General features: G+C 33.2%; 1 protein-coding gene and 1 long non-coding RNA gene across 6 annotated transcripts in view; one reads left to right on the top strand and one right to left on the bottom strand.

Moving 5' to 3' along the window:
• LOC143054190 (gamma-tubulin complex component 6-like) overlaps positions 1–22319 on the bottom strand; it is a 68848-nt gene that overhangs the window by 33892 nt on the left and 12637 nt on the right. The window contains exons 1-6 of one of the 4 annotated variants that reach the window (XM_076227109.1): positions 8681–8738; positions 6678–6877; positions 4933–5054; positions 3354–3493; positions 1294–1385; positions 448–496 (exon numbers count right to left, since the gene is read on the bottom strand). In XM_076227109.1, the coding sequence (XP_076083224.1) occupies positions 448–496; positions 1294–1385; positions 3354–3493; positions 4933–5054; positions 6678–6856 (582 nt within the window). In that variant the 5' untranslated portion in view covers positions 6857–6877; positions 8681–8738. Of the gene's footprint in view, positions 1–447; positions 497–1293; positions 1386–3353; positions 3494–4932; positions 5055–6677; positions 6878–8604; positions 8739–22319 lie in introns of those variants that run through there. The other 3 variants (XM_076227108.1, XM_076227110.1, XM_076227111.1) reach the window with 3 other exon arrangements.
• Positions 14286–21199, top strand: LOC143054189 (uncharacterized). 2 transcript variants are annotated; one of them, XR_012971589.1, is made up of 3 exons: positions 14286–14570; positions 18224–18364; positions 20492–21199. It is a non-coding gene; the product is annotated as an uncharacterized LOC143054189 (long non-coding RNA). The 2 variants fall into 2 exon arrangements; XR_012971590.1 differs by lacking the exon at positions 14286–14570 and adding an exon at positions 14598–14721.

Here is a 22319-nt window from a genome sequence, read left to right as displayed (position 1 = left end):
TAGCAATAATAACATACACACATGTTGGTGTACAAATACACAACGCCAGAGTGAGAATAAAAGTGGGCGTAACTATAAAAATTGACAACATTGTATATATACAAGTAATTCTTTTAACCAATCATAAGACTGTAACAGGCCCGTAGCCAGGAATTTCCAAAGGGGGGTTCGTTGGACTCATGAACTCGACTTTAACAGTCACAATTTGAACAAAACATTGACTTTAACAGTGCTTATTTGATTTCAAGGGGGGGGGGTTCGTCCGAACCCCCCGAACCCCCCCTGGCTACGGGTATGTGTAAATACATCAAATTTATTTATAATGGAATGTAAACAAATCTGAAGTGTTTTAATTGTAATTAAAATAGAAAAAAGATTAAATCAGTACACAGATTTTTAAACCAAATATCTCTTTTATCTCCTATAACTTTAATAAATATCAATTACCTTTGTAAAAGGTTCAGGTTGTCTCACTGGATCAGCCATAAAAATCTCCCTAAAAATAGAAATAATACATTTCAGGGAATACCACAATTGTTACAACAGATTTACTGACTTATATAGAATTAAATGTTGCAGAATGGGTATTCTGGGGGAAAAGTCAAAAGCTTTGTCTTTTGTAAGTCAGAGACAATGTCAGCTGCTAATCTAAAATGAGTGGGTAAAAAACTTTTGATTTGGGCAGACGGTAATAGGAATGCAGTTGCAGTAGTTTTACTTTCTAGCTGTTTTTTGACTTAAAAAAGTTTGCTTGTCCTGTTTGGGATTTTTTTTCAGATTTCCGGAATCCTCTGCCTTTATCCATTTAAATGCCTTAAAAAAAAATTGCATATTGACCCCAATTTTTCTCTATATAAATCTTTTGCATGTATAATGAAAAGTCATCTGTAAAAGTCTTATACAATTCTAATTATCTTTAATAGTTTTTGAGAACTTAAACTTGTCAATGATAAAGCTATGAAAAGTCAGGAGAGACTATTTTCCGGCCAAAATTTCAATGGCTAATATCTTGAGAACAAGCACATTGACCTATATATTTCTTTTGCTTTTTCATGTTTTTTGATTCATTTATTAATCCCTATCAATGTAAAGTTTTGAAAAGTTAATTAAATTAAAACCAAGAAGTGAACTCCCTTGATGGTATGTTTTCTTATGAAAATCCATAGCCACATCTCTAATTTTTATGTACCACTTGATGGGTGTCTGTCTCAATTTACAATTCTCATATCACAGTGATGACAGCAGTGACAATGGAGTCATTTACTATAAACTGACAATACTATAAAATCTTACAGTGGATAATGCATGTAAAACTTGTTGTCTGGTTGAGTCACGTGACAATCTCCATAACACTGTGGTCCCCATGGTAACACTAGGGTATCTGTCTGTAAAAACAAAACGTTTGTTCACTAATTAACAATTTTCTCTGTAATAAAAAAACCCTGAGGTACAGTTCTATTTCTTTCCGCTATGTTTTTTGTTTTGTAGCATTTGATGCCACTTTCAATTTTAAGGTATTGATTGATAGAAAAGGACAATTTTTATACTATAGGGAATATTGCAAAGGTAAAGGAAAATATCAAAATCAATCAATATTCAAAATACAATGACATTGATTTTTTGTAATTCATTCTTTTGAAATGTTTAAGTTGTTAAAGCAAATACTGTAAAAATTGTCTTTTTTGAAGAGGATCCACAATTGAAAAATAACTATATAAAGTTTCCTTTATTGCAAGCTTACCTCTTCAAGTCTACAGGGTCCCTGTTCAGAATTCATCACTATTGATTTTTTTTTCAAGTAAGACTTATATTATAGCCAAAGATGTTCTAGTTTAAAAACTGGGTACCTGTTCAGATTATCTCTTTATTTAAAGGATCACTGTTTGGATTATCTTCTTAAAGCATACATTTTTTCAGACCTGACAACTTGGTACCTGTTCAGATGATCCCATTTCTTGAAGCAAACCTATTTAGTTCTGACAACTAAGTACCCGTTTAGATTATCCCTTAACTTTAAGCATACCTGTTTAGGTCTGAAAACTGGATACCTGTACATGTTCAGATTATCCCTTAACTTTAAGAATACCTGTTTAGGTCTGACAACTGGATACCTGTTCAGATTATCCTTTTAAGCATACCGTAGATACTCGCCTATTAGTCGATCCGACTATAAGTCGGATGCCCTTTTCAGCTCCAAATTCTGAGGATTTAGTCTTGACCCTCGTATAAGTCGGACAAAATTTGGACATTTTTTTTTTCAGCTGACAGTTACTGAACGCCGGTAAAACAAATGCAAATCCAGGAATTATATTCATTTTCTGAATGAATGTTTGTTTGGTTTGAATTTTATTGATGTTGATTATGATAATTTATATAGCTGTTAATAATAAAGATGTATTTATTCCTGTTGTTTTGATCACTGTTTGATTACAGATTAGCCATGTGTTGTTTACGTAATGCATCAATGATTTTGTAGGGTATGACTAATAACCTATTGTTTGAGAAAAGCGAACATAAACCAATATGACTTGAAATTTTTTAAAGTCAATCAATATTTTTCACAGCACACATAACTCAGTGTTAAAATAGCATGTACACTTTATAATTCTTATTATATTGTGATGATTAAAGGATTAAAAAAAAATTAAGTGAAGCTAATCAACTTTATATTAAAATAACTCCCAACTCATTAGTGTCATCTGTTCACCTATCACTGATATTTTTCACACCTTTAGTGAATACAACTCTTTGTCTCTTAATTAGGGGTTATCAATGGATTATATTGGCTTGCCAATCAATTTTGTAATCTTTGTGTTTAACTGAGACATTATTAATGAATAAAATTTTAATCTTGGGAATGAATATTAAAATTATTTTTGATTATTGTATGATTTATAAGTATTGAATTGATATCATGATATCACAATAATGACACAATAACTCCGCTGAATACATCCTTTTACATAGTTGGTACATTGTTATCTCGTTTTCATTTTTGGTTCTTGGCTATTTCTTTTGGGTTTATGCACAAACCATTTGACCATAAAAATCAATACACAAACCGGAAACAGTCGGAAATTCAACACAAATTGACAGAAAAGGGTTAACAGAGAACAAATAAAACATAAAGACAGTATTGTAGTCATTTATTTTCAACAAAAACTTTTAATTTAGGGATCCAGTAGGTTTGGCAATCACCGACGTAGTTTTGACCAGGGAATTCACTCCTGACCACTTTTCTTGAGCTTGGATTTTTCCTCTGGTCGCTGGATCTCGCTTATAAGTCGGTACCCCTCTCTGGATTCTGAATTTTACTCCCAAACTTCCGACTTATAAGCGAGTATCTACGGTACCTGTTCAGGTCTGACAACTGGGTACTTTGTCTCTCCATATCCAACAACTTCTTTATCTGTCTGGTTGGGAAAATCTGCCAAAGCCACAAGTAATGTTAATACTGATCTGATGGATGCCTGTTCAACACTGTCTTCTTCATCTGAAAACAAAATATCTAATTTTAAATCCAAGCACTCTCATTTTAATTTTTTTTATATATAAATAAGGCCGTTGGGTTTTCTTGTTGGAATTGTTTTACACTGTCATTTCGGGGCCTTTTATAGCTGACTATGCAGTGTGGGCTTTGCTCATTGTTGAAGGTCTTACGGTTACCTATAATTGTTAATTTCTGTGTCATTTTTGTCTCTTGTCGAGAGTTGTCTCATTGCAGTCATACCACATCTTCTTTTTTTTACTATACAATTGGAGATTGAGCACTTTTTTTTCCATCTCAAACAACAAAATTGGATGTCCAATTGATTAAAATTTCCATTTCAATAACAATGTACAGGTATTAAAGAAATATACAATGTGTCTGTTTAATATAGATCATTTGCAAATGATTGACATTTTAAATAGTTTTCTGATTGTTGAAGGTCATACAGTTGCATATAAATGCTTACACAATAATATGGACAGCAATTCAACAAAAAGGCTCAACAATTTCTCAATTGAACTGTTTCTAATTTTTATGTCAGGGGCCATTTATAGCTGACCATATGGTATGTGATTTCTCATTGTTGAAAGGCCATAGTTGCCTGTAATGGCTCACATTTGACTTTTGGTGGATAAAATTGAGAATGGAAATGGGGAATGTGCCAAAGAGACAACAACCCGACCATAGAGCAGACAACAGCAGAAGGTCACCAACAGGTCTTCAATGCAATGAGAAATTCTCGCACCGCATAGTTGTCTCATTGACAATCATAAGGTTAATCACACCTCCTCATTCTTATATTTATAAAGCTGTAGTATACAGGTGAAATATTGGATTTTTTATTTTGATTTTTCATGTACATGTATTATATATATTCTAGGCAGAATACTTTTTGGAAAACAATCTAAATTGAGACACGACAGTCATTGACACATGTACATTTTAGATACCGGTAGATAGTAAAGGAGATATCTAGATATCTATATACCGGTAGGCAAATATATTCTTAATTTTTGCTTTAAGCATACATTCAGTATTCTCCTTAAGAATTTTTTATATCACCCTGGAAAACAGGAAATTTTGAAATACCATCTTGTTTCTAAAAAATATAGCATCACATCCAAAATAATATCTATCAGAAAACAATTTCAGATAGCATCACATTCAATCAACATAGCATTACATTACCATGATCCTAAAGATCCTGGGGAGAACACTGTACATGTATATCAAGTAGTTTTGGCTGACAAGAGGAGGGGTAAAATTCATTTCTCCCAGGAGCATAAGAGATGGTATAGTCTTATTTATATAGGGACCATATTTGACACTTTCCCTTCAATAATATGTAAGGGAGTCTTGGCTAACATGAAATACATGTAATATATACGTCAACAACTTCTAATTTCTGAATTTGGTGTGGGTTATCTGCCACCCATCCATACCTTCCAGTAAACTGTCAAATAAAGATTCTAGTCTGTTAGCCTCATCAAACTTTCTCTTGTATCTCAGCTGAAGAATGAAGGATAGTATGTTGATTCTTTCATCCTTTCCTTTGTCATCAATTCTATAACAAAAGCAGAAAGTAAAATAAACATGTTTTTAAAAATGGCTGACATACATGATGCATACATGTACAAATATACCATGTATCATTAATCAATTATCTAAATAAAAAAAAAACATTTGTACAAATATACCATGTATCATTAATCAATTATCTAAATAAAAAAAAATATTTGTACAAATATACCATGTATCATTAATCAATTGTCTAAAAAAAAAAACAACATTTGGTACATTTTATGACAATGCTCTTATCTTTCTCTGTAACTATGTATAGTAAATATTGAGTCTACCACTGAAGCAGATGTGATAGGATATTTATCCCCCTAGAGACAGTTAAATTTTCATATTTAAAACGTTAGGCCCGCCAAGCATTTTAAATATTCAAAATCTAACTGTTGAGAATATTATATTGCACGAGATTTGGTGGTGGAATCTATTTTTCTAATGATTTTCATACGATATGAAAACAATCTTAAGTCCTTCTTTTCGAAAGACCTGCAAAAACATGTGTTCTTTCTAGGCAATGTCATCAGGCATGGTCACCTTTTTCCACGACGTCACAATACAAATTTCAGAGGAAAGCAAGAAAATTCATAATCGAATATTGACCAATGAAGAACTGAAATCAAACCAACCACATGTTGATTAAATAAAAATAGTCAACAGGTCAGGAAAAGGATAAATCAAGTAAGAATTAGAGAAATTTATTGAACAAATATGGCTCTGGTTAAACATTATTTGATTTTACTAAACATTTCTGCTCTTTCTCGTGTTCATATCTAACCTCCTCATTTTTTTTTTTAAATCTAAAATAATAATCAAAAAGCTTGTAAGCACTGAGGGTAAAGATTGCTTCAATTTATCAGTGGGAAGTGAAATTAAATATTGCATTCGTTGTAGTGGATTTAACTGCAATTCTAGACAAAGGAAGATAACTCCATTTTTTTAAAGATGGCTTCAATGACATCATTTATTTTTTTAAGAACAGATATTAGATTCCTGCACCTTGCAAAAGTCTTGTAATTTTCTTGACAAGTGTAACATCATTTTGTGCCTTCACTACCTTGATTATCTGAGCAAATATTACATCGATAAATCTGTGGAAATGTTCATGGATAGGATGTATAGAATGGTATGATCAATGCACTATATTTTGTGTATCTAAAAAGGTAGTGATAAGTCTTGAAAGGTTAGATATACATGTAAAGTCAGTCCCATAAGGTTTTGATTGCATTTCATGCAATCTTTACCTTAAAAATATTAAGATACTCATTCTGCTCATAACCATGTGATTATTCAAAGAAACTTTGGGTTAAAATTTTATGTCAGATTAAAAAAAAAGAGAACTTGAAAGGCAATGCCCACAGTTTACACCAACAACTGTTCAGACCAATATTCCTCCATTTTCCTTATATTTCTAATCAAAGTTTGGCAAATATTTGCTAGTCAGAATAAAATTTTACTAGGCTGGGGTTTCAGACTAGTGGCTAATGGTGCAGACTGATGTCATCTCCATTAATTGACATGATTGAATTTGAGGCTTGTGACAAAGCTAAAGTGTAAACTGAAAATGTGAAACAATAATTGAGAGCTATAAAAACATAACCATGATAACAAGTACCTCTGTTGACTTCTCAGATAACCAAACACAGTATCATAAACCTTTCTCTGTAACGTCCTATTGATGTGCTCTCTTGTTTCTGTCGGTTGTGTTAGAAATGCCCGCTGTGGATCATGTTTCAGACAATTTTCACATAGCTCTTTAACTAGACTTGGTACACTCTCTGTACAAGTTGTCATCTTTCTGCTTTACTTTGTTATCTGAAGTTAAAAAAAGAGTTCATTTTCATATGTACATGTTTACATGGTTCATGTAAGCCAATAAATGAATCTGCTTTTGAAGAAAAGTCCATTTCTGATCTGCATTTAACACTGACACTTTTGTTTGTAGTAGTAACTAGTTTTGAACTGTTTTCGTCATATTTGATATTAATTTTCATCAGAACTTTCAACAATTTAGAAATAAATAAAAATGCTCAGAAATAATTTCATGAGTCAAACAGGTGTTTCCTTTAATATGTACTGCACATGCATACGGGTGACAGTATGAAACCATTTAGTATCAATTACACATGTTACACTAGAGATACAAATATATATATCCCTTACTTGTCAAATTATCTAAAAAATTAAAACATGAACCAATCTGTGGAGAATCAGGATTCATTTTGAATTTATTATCAAAATGTCACCATGGTCACTTACCGTTTTCATTTCATTTAAACAGTGAAAATCGAAAGTAAAAGTGATTTACACTTGATATATTAACAACCTCCTTAAAACCAGTAGAATGGTTCCAATAAGGATTTACACAAATCCTTAGGCCCAGTTTTATAGAAATAATTTCCAAATTATTGATTAAAATGTTTTATAAGGAAAATGATTAAGCAGTGAGATAGTCATAACAAGTTCATTTCTGTAGTGATTCCTGGTTTTAAAAGAATGGAATCAAATTTCTGTTGATCACAAATGTCCCCTGGAACAAATTGCCACACTGGCATATCGCCCCACTTTTTCACCAACTCGACCCACTTTTTAAAAAAATCGCCTCAAACTGGTTTGCCAAATTGCCCCACTTGCATTGACTTGTGAAATGGGTTAAATCCCATTAATATTACTACTGCCAACTCGCCCCACTTAATGAAAATGGTAGTATCTAGATTAATATATAATTTTCATGTCTGTCAACTCGCCCAACTTACATGAAAACTTATCTGTACACAGAATACAAAAAAGCGAAAATTTATTTAATTATTATTGTTAACTAGAAATGGGCACATTAAACAGGGTAAAATCCTATTGAAAATAGGTGGCATAGCTTGCCCCACTGATGCTAAGGGTTAAAATCCCGCTGATATAAGATCTGGCACCTTGCCCCACTCATGACATCTAAATAAACCGATTTTTTTAAAAAGAAGGGCGATTTGGCAAACCTGTTTGAGGTGATTTTTTAAAGAAGTGGGTGGAATTGGTAAAAAGTTGGGGCGATCAGGTGTGGGGCGATATGTCCTGCTTCCAAAGTGAAAATGTGAATTAGATCAATTTATTTATAAAATGTCTGGGATTTTAAAATGGGCTAACTCAGTCAAATCATGCAATAACTGCCTAGCATGTCTAAGTCCTTCAAAATGAAACAAAGATGTATAGCTAGTAAATAAACAACCATGGTCACTTGCTGATAATGATACACAAAATAATGTTGATTTCCATATCACCTGCAAATGACTAAAGTAAAACCCTCATTATCAATTATCATAGCTTAAACCCTGTTTGAAAGTTCTTTAAAGGTTTGTTTTCAATATTTATGAATGTAATTTTTAAGAAAAAGACAATAAGTGCAACTATGGGTCCAATGAAATGACAAAATTCGCTGTAGCTGTAGTGTAAATCATGTTGAAACTGGATACACTTTTGACATTTAGCTTCAACGTTTGAAATTCTTTTATCTTCGCGATGTGAAGAAAAACAAACGAAATATTCATGCTAACCATTGATTATTCTAGCTTATCATACTTTAAATATGAGTAAAGATTTATAAATTGGAAGTAATCAAGGATGTTTTACGAAATAAAATCTTTGTTGATCATTTTGTCGTCCATCTTGAAAATTGCGCCAATTCTAATAGTAAAACACGTTGGTGACAAACATGTTTATATTTCCGGAAATACAAGAGGGCACGACTGAGACATCATCATATAATTTCTTTATTATAACACGATCTAATCCATTAAAACCGGGGGGGGGGGGGACAAATTCACTTAATTGAAATTAAATAGAAATCATTACTTGCACCGTCAACAACATAACTTGACTTGACATTTGAATTCCCCTTTCCCCCCTTTAAACCGTTTACTGAGAAGCAACAACAAAAATTAAGAGTTCTTATAGTTACTTATTACAAAATGCTATAAGTAAAATAAACTGATAAACCACCAAGTTTTCAAAAAACGTGTTCATTCTTCGTTGTGCATGATTGTTAACTTAGTAAGGCAGCAACCATTTGATTTTCTAGGGGGGGGGGGGGCTATGGTTTTTTTTGGAAAAAAAAGTTTGTTTCCAGTTTTTGGAGAAAAAAATAATTTGTTTTTGATTCTGAGAAAAAAAAATTGTTTGTTTCACCCTCAGCTGCCACTATATGTAATGCTAAAATTGAAAGAAAAAAATTGTTTTCGACTTGTCGCGAAAAAAATAGATTGTTTTTCCAGAAAAAAAACCATAGCCCCCCCCCCCCCCCCCAGAAAATCAAATGGTTGCTGCCTAATACAGTATAATTTAAACCTGGATGCCTTATTCTATATTGTTAGCAAGATATGACAGCCGGAGGTTTATAGCTTTAGTGAAAGTAATTCACGCTTTGGGGTCAGCTGAAACACGACTCCGAGTGCGGGTTTTTAAGACCCATTGGTGGCCTTTGGCTGTTTTTTGCAGTCTTTGGTCAGTCGGGTTGTTGTCTCTTACATTGACCGTGACATTCCCCATTTCCATTCTCAATTGTACGATAAGGTTAACAGGAACAATACAGCATAGTACAACATACCAGATAACCAACGAACATCCTCTTCCTACTCATATTACTGGCTTTCTATATTTTAATGTTACACCACTAATACAGGTGAGGGTGGAGGTTTGTGCCTGTTAAAACATTTAAACCAGCCTGCATTTGTTTGCACCAAGCTGTCTTAAGCCAGGCCTATATGGACCTTTATAATCTTGCTGTTCGGTGTGAGTCAACTTGAAGGTTCCATGTTGAAGGTCGTACTTTTACTGTGACTTGGACGGGGTGTTGTCTCATTGGCATTTATACTACAGCTTTTGATTTCTATATAATAATCGACAGAGGCGGATTTGAATGTTTTTCAGGGCCCGGACCCCCCCCCCCCCCTTTTTGGTGGAAAACATTGGTTGATTATATAGGGAATCACTGAAGCATGACAAGAGCGGGCACCATCTTAGGCCTTAGGCAGTCAGTGGGCCCCCTCATCAAAATTTCTGGATCCGCCACTGATAAGTAACGCATGGTCAATATATTGTTACTTGGAACAGGTACATGCATGTGGTTGGGTTAAACCGATGCAACCTGCGCACAATCCTCACTCTTTGTCGATATAGTTTATTTGACGAAACTAAAACACATGCATGCACAAAGAAAATCTACACACTTAAGCTGGGAACAGTATACATATCAATATAATTTATATGTGCCTGATGTAATGTACCAACATGATGACCACTACATGAAGCTTGAACAAGGAAGATAAAAAAAACGGCATTAATTTTGGAAACCAGGGTCAAAATGTGCATAGCTACTGACAGGATGTTTGAATTAAGTACCTAATACTGTCAATTGGTATAGGACACTGCTGCTAAAAACAAAACTGAAGAAAAAGTCTCATTGTAAAATCTTATTGAAATCGGCAAATTATCGAAAAGGAATATGAGCCTTCGGGGCCGGTTGGTCTATAGGAAGTTTGTTTTCCAGTATTAACCACTAGCCTGTCAACAATGATGTTGTTAGTTTAAACCATGTTCGATAAATGTGCCTTTTATAGATGACTATGTGGTATGGGTTTTGCTCATTGTTGAAGGTCGTACGATGACTTATAATTCTAATTTCTGTGTCATTTTGGTCTCTTGTGATGAGTTGTCTCATTGGAAATCATACCACATTTTTTTTTATATTCAACTCCGATGTTATAATTGACCAGGATTGCCATGGACGGTTTTATCTTGTCCAGGGTCTTTTATTTACTCCGGTTATTTCTGCTTCCTCCACCAATTAAATCTGTTCGCCATGACATAACAAATAGTGTTGAAAGTGGTGTTAACACTTAATAGATCTAAAGAAGAAAGAAAAACGTTACAAGTAACTGTTTACTGAATTATTGGGTAAATCACGCATGGAGCCATTGCTGTTGACAATGAAAATAATTGTTTCGGGTTTAAATGAAATTATTTTAAATTATCCACATTTTTGTCGTACTGGTGACTGTCCGTAACTTTAGTGTGGCGAACTTTTTTCTCCTTGTTGAAGGCCTAATTGTGACTTCGTTTAAGATGAAAAGCTGCAATAAAAGCGAAGATTGTTTCAAACATTGATACAACATAACCATCCTCTTCCGCGTTCAGATGTCTGCGGATATCTTAATTCTAGATTATATCTCTTGGATTATAGCTCTTCATCTTTTATATAAGCTTTGGATTTCAAATATTTTGGCCACGAGCATCACTGAAGAGACATGTATTGTCGAAATGCGCATCTGGTGCAAGAAAATTGGTACCGTTAACAGGGGCGTAGCTTACGTTAAGGCAACCGAGGCAGTTGCCTCGTTAAAAAATAAATTTTCTTAACTGTATTTTCTTTATGATTATTGCAGCAAACTGGCTACCAAACAATAATGTAGCAACTTGTTATGTCTTGTTGGTGCGGTTATTGATTCATACCCTTTACGAATTATAAAATAAAGGAAATCAAATTATGGGCGACAATGATTAAAAAATAAATATTTGATAATCCCATTCTAAGCATTCAAATTGTTGACATGTTCCCCTACGACTATGTTCATTGACTTTTGTACTAAACAAAACAAAATATGCATTTATATATTATAGTGCACAGAAAATAATTTATATGTTGTGGTTCTCAAGTTTTATTCTCGCTATTTTAATTCATATATAAAAAAAGATATGGTATGATTGCCAATGAGACAACTATCCACAAAAGACCAAAATGACACAGACATTAACAACTATAGGTCACCTTACGGCCTTCAACAATGAGCAAAGCCCATACCGCATAGTGAGCTATCATGAAAAGGCCCCGATAATGTAAGACAATGTAAAATAATTCAAACGAGAAAACTAACGACCTTATTTATGTAAAAAAAAAATGCACGAAAAACAAATATGTAACACATAAACAAACGACAACCACTGAATTACAGGCTCCTGACTTGGGACATGCACATACATAAATAATGTGGCGGGGTTAAACATGTTAGTGGGATCCCAACCCTTCCCCTAACCTGGGACAGTGGTATAACAGTACAACATAAAAACGAACTATAAAAATCAGTTGAAAAAGGCTTAACTCATCAGATGGACAAAATACAAGTGGACGTGGCCCGGTACCTATACATCCCGACACAAAAAGACACAATGAACAGATCTGAGTAAATGTTAGTTATTCGCTGGTTGTCATGTTCATCGTGAATGAAAAAAAAGAGTTAAAAATCATTCAAAATGTAATTTCAAGACCTTTAAAGGAATACACCACTAAAACAAGTGCCGTGCTACACTTTACATGTAGCATATGTTTTTCTCCTAGTTTATCCTGAAATTCGTTTGTTCAATCCAGCTGTCATTTTGTGGTGATTATCTATAATTCGTTGATTTGTGACCTACGACCAAATAAATGATCATCACAAAACTTATTACAAATAAACCTTAATATTTGCGGTTTTTTTTCTGTATTGAACATTTTGTACAGGTTTCCTCTATCCACCGAGCAAGGTCATGATTTCTTGCGATATGACGTGTGAGGTACAGCCACCTATATTAGAGAAGAGAGGGACGAAAGATACCAAAGAGACAGTCAAACTCATCAATCTAACTGACAACTGACAACGCCATGGCTAAAAAATGAAAAAAGACCAACAGAAAAACAATAATACATATGACACAACATAGAAAACTAAAGAATAAACAACACGAACCCCACCAAAAACTAAGGGTTATCTCAGGTGCTCCGGAAGGGTAATCAGATCCTGCTCCACGTGTGGCACCCGTTGTGTTGCTTATGTGATAACAAATCCGGTAAATAGTCTAATTCGGTATTAGAGTGTACTACGGCTTGGAAATATATTGGAAGTCATTAGGCATTTGATATGGCTTTCTGCTGGGAACAGTATGTCAATATATATATATATGTTCCTGCTTTCTGTAACTGCTAGCAAGTCAGGAAACTGACTTTTCATTGGTTTTCTAATGTGATACCTTAGCGTATTTTGTTATTTTTATAGCTTTGAGTATAGATAGTAAGGCATATAATTAACATTATTATGATGAAATAACATTGAACAGAATTAAATAAACTATTTTTAACGATTTTTCTTGTTCAAATTGTAAAAACCTCTATAGCTTCAGGGGGCCGCAGCCCCCTGACCCCCTGCCTCGGTATAAACAGAAGGCAAGCTACGCCACTGGTTAATTTTATTCTACATATCTTGACACAGTTTCAGTAAAAAAAAAGAGCTGTGCTAATAGAGTCCATATAGGTCAGATTCACACTGACAATTGAACTACTAAAACATTCCTATTGTCATGGGTGCAGACATATACTCGTTAAGGCGTTAAGCTATTATTCGTCATTTAAAGTGTAATTTTAAAGTTATTTAGCAAAGATTTACAGAACGTGCCGTTGTCTTCTCACTTTTAAATTGCCGATTCTCTTTATATGAAGTAAAACAAACAAACAAAGACTTGATTTAAAGGACTTTTTATCGCATTTTCTGTTTGCATAGTTATGTATAATCTGAGGCTATGTATGAGTGATCTGTGTTAAAACTCAGACATAAAAATATAAAAAACAAAATATACAGTTAGTTTATAAATGTGATCAAATACACACGTAAATTATAAATATATTTTTTTTTTATAGCTAATCGGATATAGACAAACACTACCTGAATTGAGTAACTATATTGCATCAAAAGATTAATTTTGTTTGTTGACATATTGTAGGATCCAGATAATTTTAATGCGTTAGATGCTTTTTGATACTCGTCAGTAACAATTTAGACCAAGACTTTAGACAGTCAAAGATACACAAAACACATTACCAAAATGTAAGCTAATGTAAATTCGTGTCAATTTGCCTTTAGTAGTAAGTCGAGTAGGGATCGAATATGTAATTTTATATTATAAGAAGTTTACAAAGTTTACCAGGCTGAACATGCACTTGATCAGAAAATTTCAATCCCAATATCAACAGTCAAAGATAATCATCTCGACTTGGTTCAAGATTATATTATCAGAGTAGCATATACATACATGGTATGAAAATACACTACGTATAAATAATGTCCTATTGTTGTGAAGGAGATGTACTCATCCCTCGCTTTTTGAATGCCAAGTTATCTATAAATTCAGTGAAAAGAGTAGACTCACGTCAGGTTAATAGATGTATGCAGTACATACGAAACAATGAATATTTAGAACAGAGATACAATTGAGAATGGAAATGGAGAATGTGTCAAAGAGACAATAGACTATAGAACAGACGACAGCAGGGGTCACCAGTAGGTCTTCAATGCAACGAGAAACTTCCGCAATCGGATGCGTCCTTCAGCTGACCCCTAAACAAATATCTATACTGGAGGTCCATTTACATCAAAGGTAGCTCCTCGAAAGCCTCATATTTTGACTGGTTGATCCCACGACTCCCGGTCATGAGAAGGTAGGTATTTTGTATATTTGAGTTTTCATAACGATTGTGATTATCAATTATTGATTATTGATTTTTGAGCATGTTGGTCTCTGGTGTTAAATGTGATACAAATCTATTATATTAAATTTGTGAATGTTTTCTCGTGGTAGACAGGACAAGGGTATGTTATTTGTTTATCGTTCATTTAAATTATGTATTTTAAATTGTGTTTTGCAGTTGGTTTGTATTGTGATATACCAGAACTAACTTTTACAAATTAAAATGCTTAAGAATGTTATATTTTATCATTTTAATTTATTTTAAAATATTTAGGGAGCAACCAGTTAACTAAAAAAAGAGGGGGTATTTTTGTTTTTGTTTAAGTCGGAAAATTTTATTTAGTATTTCAACGCTTTCAATCAAATTATTTTTTTCAAAATTTAAGCCTATAAGGTATGCGGGAAATCTGAATAAAAAAAAAAAAACATTGCTGGGGTCCTCTGCTTTCACAGAGTATTTTTTGCATCAATTTGGGAAACAGAATATTTTTTTTCAGAAAAAAAAAACATAACCCCAGCCCCCTTGAAGCGAAATAGTCGTTCCGGTATGTAACTTTAATTGTAGGATTAGATGCAATTTTTTAATATGTATTTCTTGTGAGTAGCATTGCAAACTAAATTATAAATTCAAAGCAAATAACTCTTTAACGTTTCCAATGCCTTTACAACATCAAAAATTCAACTTATAAAATCATCGTAGAGCAATAACTCAATCAATTTGAAATAAGGACGTTAAAACCAGATAAGGAAAGGGAAACCAGAAATTGTCAATATGTAAATACAATCACAATACAATCACAAATACATTTCTTATTCAAATTCACTTTAGCCAACATGTCAGAGATACTAACAAATAAATATGACTTTGTCTTTTTTCTCTCAGTTCTTTAATGTACGATTCAACAGTCTTTTGTACAACGGGATTTGCTTGGTATAAAATTTCATTAGTGAGGAAGGGGTCACTTCAATCCTTTGATGGTAGGGACTAGGAAAGGAAACATCAGTACTCCAACCTTTTCATATAAGTTGAATGCCTCCCTTAAGCCATTTATTTTTCATTTTATATCTGTAGCTGCTGTTTCGACAAATGTTCCCCTATACCTTTTTACCTGTCTATTTGACTGTCCCTCTGTATCTTTCGCCCCTCTTTTACAAATATTAATTTTATAAACAAGTGTTAAAATTTAGCAAGAAAAATCATTCATTCATTATAAAAGAAAAAATACAAAGCCATCCCCCTTTTTTTCATTTTAAAGAAAACTCAGTAAGAAAACCAGAATGTCTAACAGATGGTAGTTGCTATCATCTAATACTTATTCGTCAATGTAAGAAACGTCATCATACTTTTATAAAACATGGTTACAAATTATTTTATTTCATATTAATAAATCATGTATGACAGTATCAATATATGTGCACTCTGGTGTCGAATCGGTTAGATTAGCAAGAGACGACAATATCAATAACAGATTAGCCTACTCGTGTATGTTTTTTATGCTGTATATATTGAAATAAACAATGAAGTAATTCAGAAAAAAATTCCGTGAAAATTTGTATTCTAATTTATAGTCATAACAACTATGCCTCATTAATATTCGAGAGAGAAAAATATTAAGACAAGTTAGATAAACAAGCTCGACAGTAGTTGACGTCCTCCAATGTAAACACAACTTTACTGATTTTAATGTACATTAATAGAATAAATTATAAAGGTGTTGTTTATTTTCGATTAAATCAAGGACTATGATTGTCAACTATATAAACACAAGTAATTGGCTTTGTATCAGGGAATAAATATTTAATATATTCATAAAATCAAATGATATTATGCTAATTAAATAGCTTTTTTCCATTAGGCCAAACTATTTATTATCGAATTTCTATGATAAACTGATCAATTATGACGGAACTCAGTAAATTTGAATCAAATTAAAGCTTGCAGTGGTATTGTCAAACGCGAAATACATGTACTAGTATATCTCAACAAATCTATATACATGTAAAGCATACATTATTTCGAAGATAGATAACGTGAATACGAAAATTTGAAATCAATGTGTTTGGATAGCATTAACAAACAAACAGCTGCGCCATGAGCGCATGATACGCCCGTCATCTTGGGTGTGAAGTTTTATGTAATACTCATAAATAGTTTCTGAGATACGGCGTGACATGTAAAACCCCCCCCCCCCTTTTTTTTTACAAAAAAATCAAATTCTCTAAAATAAAATTTTGAATCATCAACAAAAAGTATACAGATCTTTAGATTAATATAACTAAGAAGTGTGTAAAGTTTTAAGCAATAATCATAAATAGTTTTTGAGACACGGTGCGACATGTGAAACCCCTCCCCTTTTTTTATTACAAAAAACTCGATTACTCTAACATAAAATTTGAATCATCATCAAAAAGTAAACAGATCTTTAGATTAACATAACTAAGAAGTTCATACCCGTAGCCAGGGGGGGGGGGGGGTTCGGGGGGTTCGGACGAACCCCCCTTAAAATCAAATAAGCACTGTTAAAGTCAACGTTTTGTTCAAATTGCGACTGTTAAAGTCGCGTACATGAGTCCAACGAACCCCCCTTGGAAATTCCTGGCTACGGGCCTGAAGTTTGTAGAGTTTTAAGCAATTATCATAAATCGCTTTTGAGATACGGTGCGACATGTAAAAAAAAAAAAAAAACCACAGCCCTGTTTTAGTTAAAAAGTCCCGTAAATTTTTTAATCTCATTTTCACCAAAAAGTATACAGATCGTTTGATCATCATAAAAAACAACTATGATAAGTTTCATGAAAATTGGACAAGTTGTTCTCAAGTTATGGAGCGACATGTTTACGCCGGACAGACGGACAGACGGACATTTGTATACCATAATACGTCCCGTCGGGCGTATAAAAATGTCCGAGATAAAAATACTTGGATTAAACAGTGAAACTTTATCCTCGGTTCTTTACCAAGAATATGAATGACCTCGTTAGTTTAATTAGTTAAAAAAAATTAAGGCCACCTATACGGTGTACTGACTGTGCATAAATTAAATTTATCAAATGCATGTGATTTAAAATTTGTAATGTTAATTTCCTTTCGATATTTTAATCCAGATTTAAAATTCAGTTTATAAATTGTAGAATTATGTACGATCAATACTTAACATGACTTTTAATGCATCCAGAGTTGTCAAGATGAAAATTCAATTATTAAACTATATGTATCAATACTCCTTTCAACTGGAAATATTGTTAAGATTATTTCACGCAGAGTGGATGAATTACAAAACATTGAATTGTAAACTGAATTATTTATTATACAGAATCCCTTTAATATGTTTTTGTGATGGTATTGGCTCTCGTAAAAATTATATATTCGAGTGTAAACTTTTTAAGAGGATTTATCCCTTTCGGACAAAGGTATAAAGAACGTAAAACATAAAAAAGATCACGTCATGTTGTAGTTTAGATGCTTTTGTAACGGTTGTCTGTTGTCAGTATGTGTTGATGATGTGAATAATTAATGGAAAAATCCTAAAGTTTGTCGCCATGGAAGTTTCACAAATTATACATTGACAAATTACTTCAATGATGAGTTATCAGGATGTTAATGACATAAGATTTACATTATAGGACCAAATGTACGTTTACGAAAAGAGAGCTTTGAAAAGATGCCAGCACGCTATGTCCAGGGACCTAAATCCAAATTCACCCCTGTTGTCCCAGCTCGAGAAAGGTCATGTGATTAATTCGTCCCAAAGCTCTCTAATAATGGTAAGTTTTTATATACATTATTTATTTGCGAAACTAACAAAACACAATTTTGTTCATTTATAGCAATTACATAGACAAAGCAAACATAAGAAAAACTCGACAATATAAATAGAATACATGTTAAAAAAAGTTATTGGTCTCCTTTCCTCAGTTCAAATTTCTCTGTTATAAAAGAAACAACTGTTTTATATCATTTGGTTTAGGACAGGTGCAAACAATTGCAGCGGGATTTAACGTTTTAACGGTATCAAACCGTCTCCTTTATCTGAACTATAGTGTAACACAGAAAGACACATTATAAAATGGCTTAACTCAATCAAACCACGTAGTAACACAAATTAACAAGCCCATATTTGCTAGCCAAGGACTACGATCTAGTTGCATATTGGTAGAGGAGTATATCGGATCATAACTCGTGAATATAGCAAAGATGGTACTACACTGTCCAAGATTAGGGGTAAAAGGTTATTTGTTGTTTTTTTTTTTGTTTTTTTTTTTGGGGGGGGGGACCACATAAAAAGGTCATATTTAACCCCGCCGTATTCTTTATGTACCATTAACATTAGGCGAGGATTGTCAACGAGATACCAACGAACGTAGATATAAGCAACTATTTGTCAACGTCCGATTAAACAACGAGTAAACGCAAGAGCTGGCATTGGGGACGACTCGAGCACTCAAAGAAAAACTTAAAAATTATCATTATTTGGTATTAAAACGTTAACAAAAATAATCTCGGCACCACAGGTACTTTTTTTGGGGGGGGGGGGGGGTAATAGTTACACAGTGTGCAATTGTCCTAATACGAGAATTTATCGGGTCAATAAAATTCATATCCGGTGCGGCGAAGCCAAACCAGATATGAATTTTATTGACTCGATAAATTCCGTATTAGGACAAATGAACACTGTGTAACGAATTTATCCTGATTTTGTTATATTACATATTATTATATTTAAATTCAATATAAGGACAATATCAACCAAATATATTTTAGATATTTAATTTAAAACTGTGAAAAATTAAAAATATTAGGACTATAAAGCAACTCAATTTTATTATTTTTTATTACGTCAATGGTATGAGGGAGATAATTCCAATTGACGTAATAAATAAGGGAGACAATTCATATTGACGTAATAAAATTTTTTATTGTATAGCAATATAATATTTCCAACAGAAAGTAACCAAAAGTTAGCGCGCAATAAATTCTAATATTGCACTAGTGCAATAAATCTTCAAAATTCATGACGTCATCAACGACAAAATATTAGTTTACACCAATTTTTACTTTTAAATATTATATTGCTATACAATAAAAGGGTTATTGCATGAATATTGGGGAATACTGTCCCTCGTAGAACATATATTGCACTCGCAAGCTCGTGCAATATAAAATTCTACTCGGGACAATATTCCCCAATATTCATGCAATAACCCTATAGTAATGAAATTTATTAGGTCAATATCAGCCAATCAAATTGTGAGAAATTACTCTAAATCAGGATAAATTATTTTGTCCTCCGCTATTTATTTCCAAAATGTGGTGTTTTATTTTTTGCTGTCTTTAATTTTTTATTACTTTTGTGCTTTTCTCTGTTTCCCGACTCTGTCAGGGGCGGATCCATCCATTTTCAACGAACCCACGAAAATTGGTACCCAACGAATAATAATGAATCCACATTATCCGTTAACCTCACTCTCCGCTATATAGATGATGTTCTCTCACTAAATAAATCAAAATTTGGTGACTACATGTATGTTGAATGAAGCTATCCCATCGAACTAGAGATAAAGGAAGTTGGAATCATCCCTTTGGCGTAAATTTACGGAAGCCATCACGAGTTGTTTACCATAATGGAATAACCGTTTCATAGATGATATCGGATATGTTCATTATGTCATTACTACAATTCCCTACCCTTTTCACGAAAGTGACCTACCGAATAAGATTATTGACCAATAACAATTATGCAATCTGTATTTTAATCTCCAGTTTATTGATTGAAAAGATTTTTTTTCATCAAAGCAACACGTTCAAAATAACATTTCACGGTTTAATAAACTCAAAAGTAAATTACTTGTTTTTTTTTTCGTTTTTTTTAATTATTCGTTTTTTAATTATAGAGACAGTCTGCTAGAAAAGACAAAGTATTGTTGCTCATAGACATACTATTTGAACAAGAAGATGGTGTGTGTATACGACTCATTAACGTACTTAAACTGGATTATCCTTGGATTTCTAGTCATCTCCATCGGGAATTCATTAAAGAAAAGACTAAATTTAATCGAGAATTCAATCAAGGTTTATCAATAGTAGTAAATAAACAAATTTCACCTATGGTGCTAGGACCAGGTGCAGAAGAGTGTCCAGTTCCTAAAACTTCAAAAGAATCCCTTCAGTGTGTTGAAACTGTGTCAGAACTACTTGAAACATTTCAAAAGTTGAATTACCGCCATCTCGGCGTAGATCCGATAGAGGTGTGCAATATGGCATTATGCGTCGTCTTAGAAGAGAAAATTACACAGTATAAGAAAACTATTGATAACTTACAGGAAAAATTAACTAAATTAAAAGTTCCTACAAACAATATCCGGGTGATTAAGCAGGAAATTTTAAACGAAAGGGAGGCTGCAAAACTACTTGAAAAACAAATAAAGATCAAAGACTCTGCAATTGGTCATCTGGAATACCAAAATGCGTTATTAAAACAAAAGCGTGAGGCATTACGAAAAACGCGTGATATGTCAAATGATACGTGCGCAGTTTGTAACAGTAAATGTCTTAGACGACAAAGTTCTTTCAATATATATAAATAAATATAAACAAACACATCTTCCTATATCTGTAAACAAATTGGCTTTAGTTGTACCTTTTTAGGCGACCAAGAATATTGTATAGACATTATGTATCATGATACAGCACTAAATATGAACCAATTGTATAAATCAGTTGCAATTGACTTTACTGAAAATATCGACACGAAGCACAGAAACAACTTGCATAAAACGATAAACATAAAACACCGATATAAGAGAACTCGCAGTTACTGATATCTTAAATTGAGAATGAAATTGGGGAATATGTCAAAGAGACAACAGCCGAAGGCAACTAACTGGTCTTCAATGCAGCGAGAAACTCCTGCACCCGGAGGCGTGCTACAGCTGAACTCCGAAATATACACAAAAAAAAACTAAAATTAAAAATCATACAAGACTAACAAAGGTCAGAGGCTCTGGGACAGGCGCAAAAATGCAGCGGGGTTAAACATGTGATTTGAGATCTCAACCCCCCTATACCTCTAGCCAATGTACAAAAAAACAAACACACAACAACACACACAGTAAAACTCAGTTCAAAAGATGTCCAATTCAGATGTTGGAATAGATAAACAAAATGCAATGGTACATGAATCAAAAAAGGACTACTAGCAGTTACTGACACGCCAGCTCCAGACCTCAATTAAACTGATTGACATACATCGTGTTCTCCTAGACCTTTAAGTGTCATCAGTACATCTACAACAGATGTCTCTCAAATATATCTTTGTTTTCTTTTATTATCAGTATATGAGTTCTACATGACAGGTGCCTCATTTTGAGAAGGATCTGTTTACCCTTCCGGAGCACCTGAAATCAGGTGGAGTTCGTGTTTCTGTTGTACCCCTATTTGTGACATCTTTACCTATTGTGTCCGTTTGTTTTGTTCATGCATCGTTGTCATTAAATATAATGGAATTTGATGAGTCGCACAAGTGAGAGGTTAAGCATTATAAAACCAGGTTCAGTCCACCATTTTCTCTAGATGCATAAGAAAATGTCTGTACAAAGTCAGTAATGTGACAGTTGTTATCCATTTGTTTGATGTGTTTAAGCTTTTGATTTTGCCATTTGCTTAGGGACTTTTCGTTTTGGATTGTCTTCGGAGTTCAGCATTTTTGTGATTTTACTTTTT

This window comes from Mytilus galloprovincialis, chromosome 12 (assembly GCF_965363235.1).
Source record: "Mytilus galloprovincialis chromosome 12, xbMytGall1.hap1.1, whole genome shotgun sequence".
In the NCBI taxonomy this organism is placed as follows: domain Eukaryota; kingdom Metazoa; phylum Mollusca; class Bivalvia; order Mytilida; family Mytilidae; genus Mytilus; species Mytilus galloprovincialis.
This window is presented reverse-complemented; position numbering and strand designations above follow the sequence as displayed.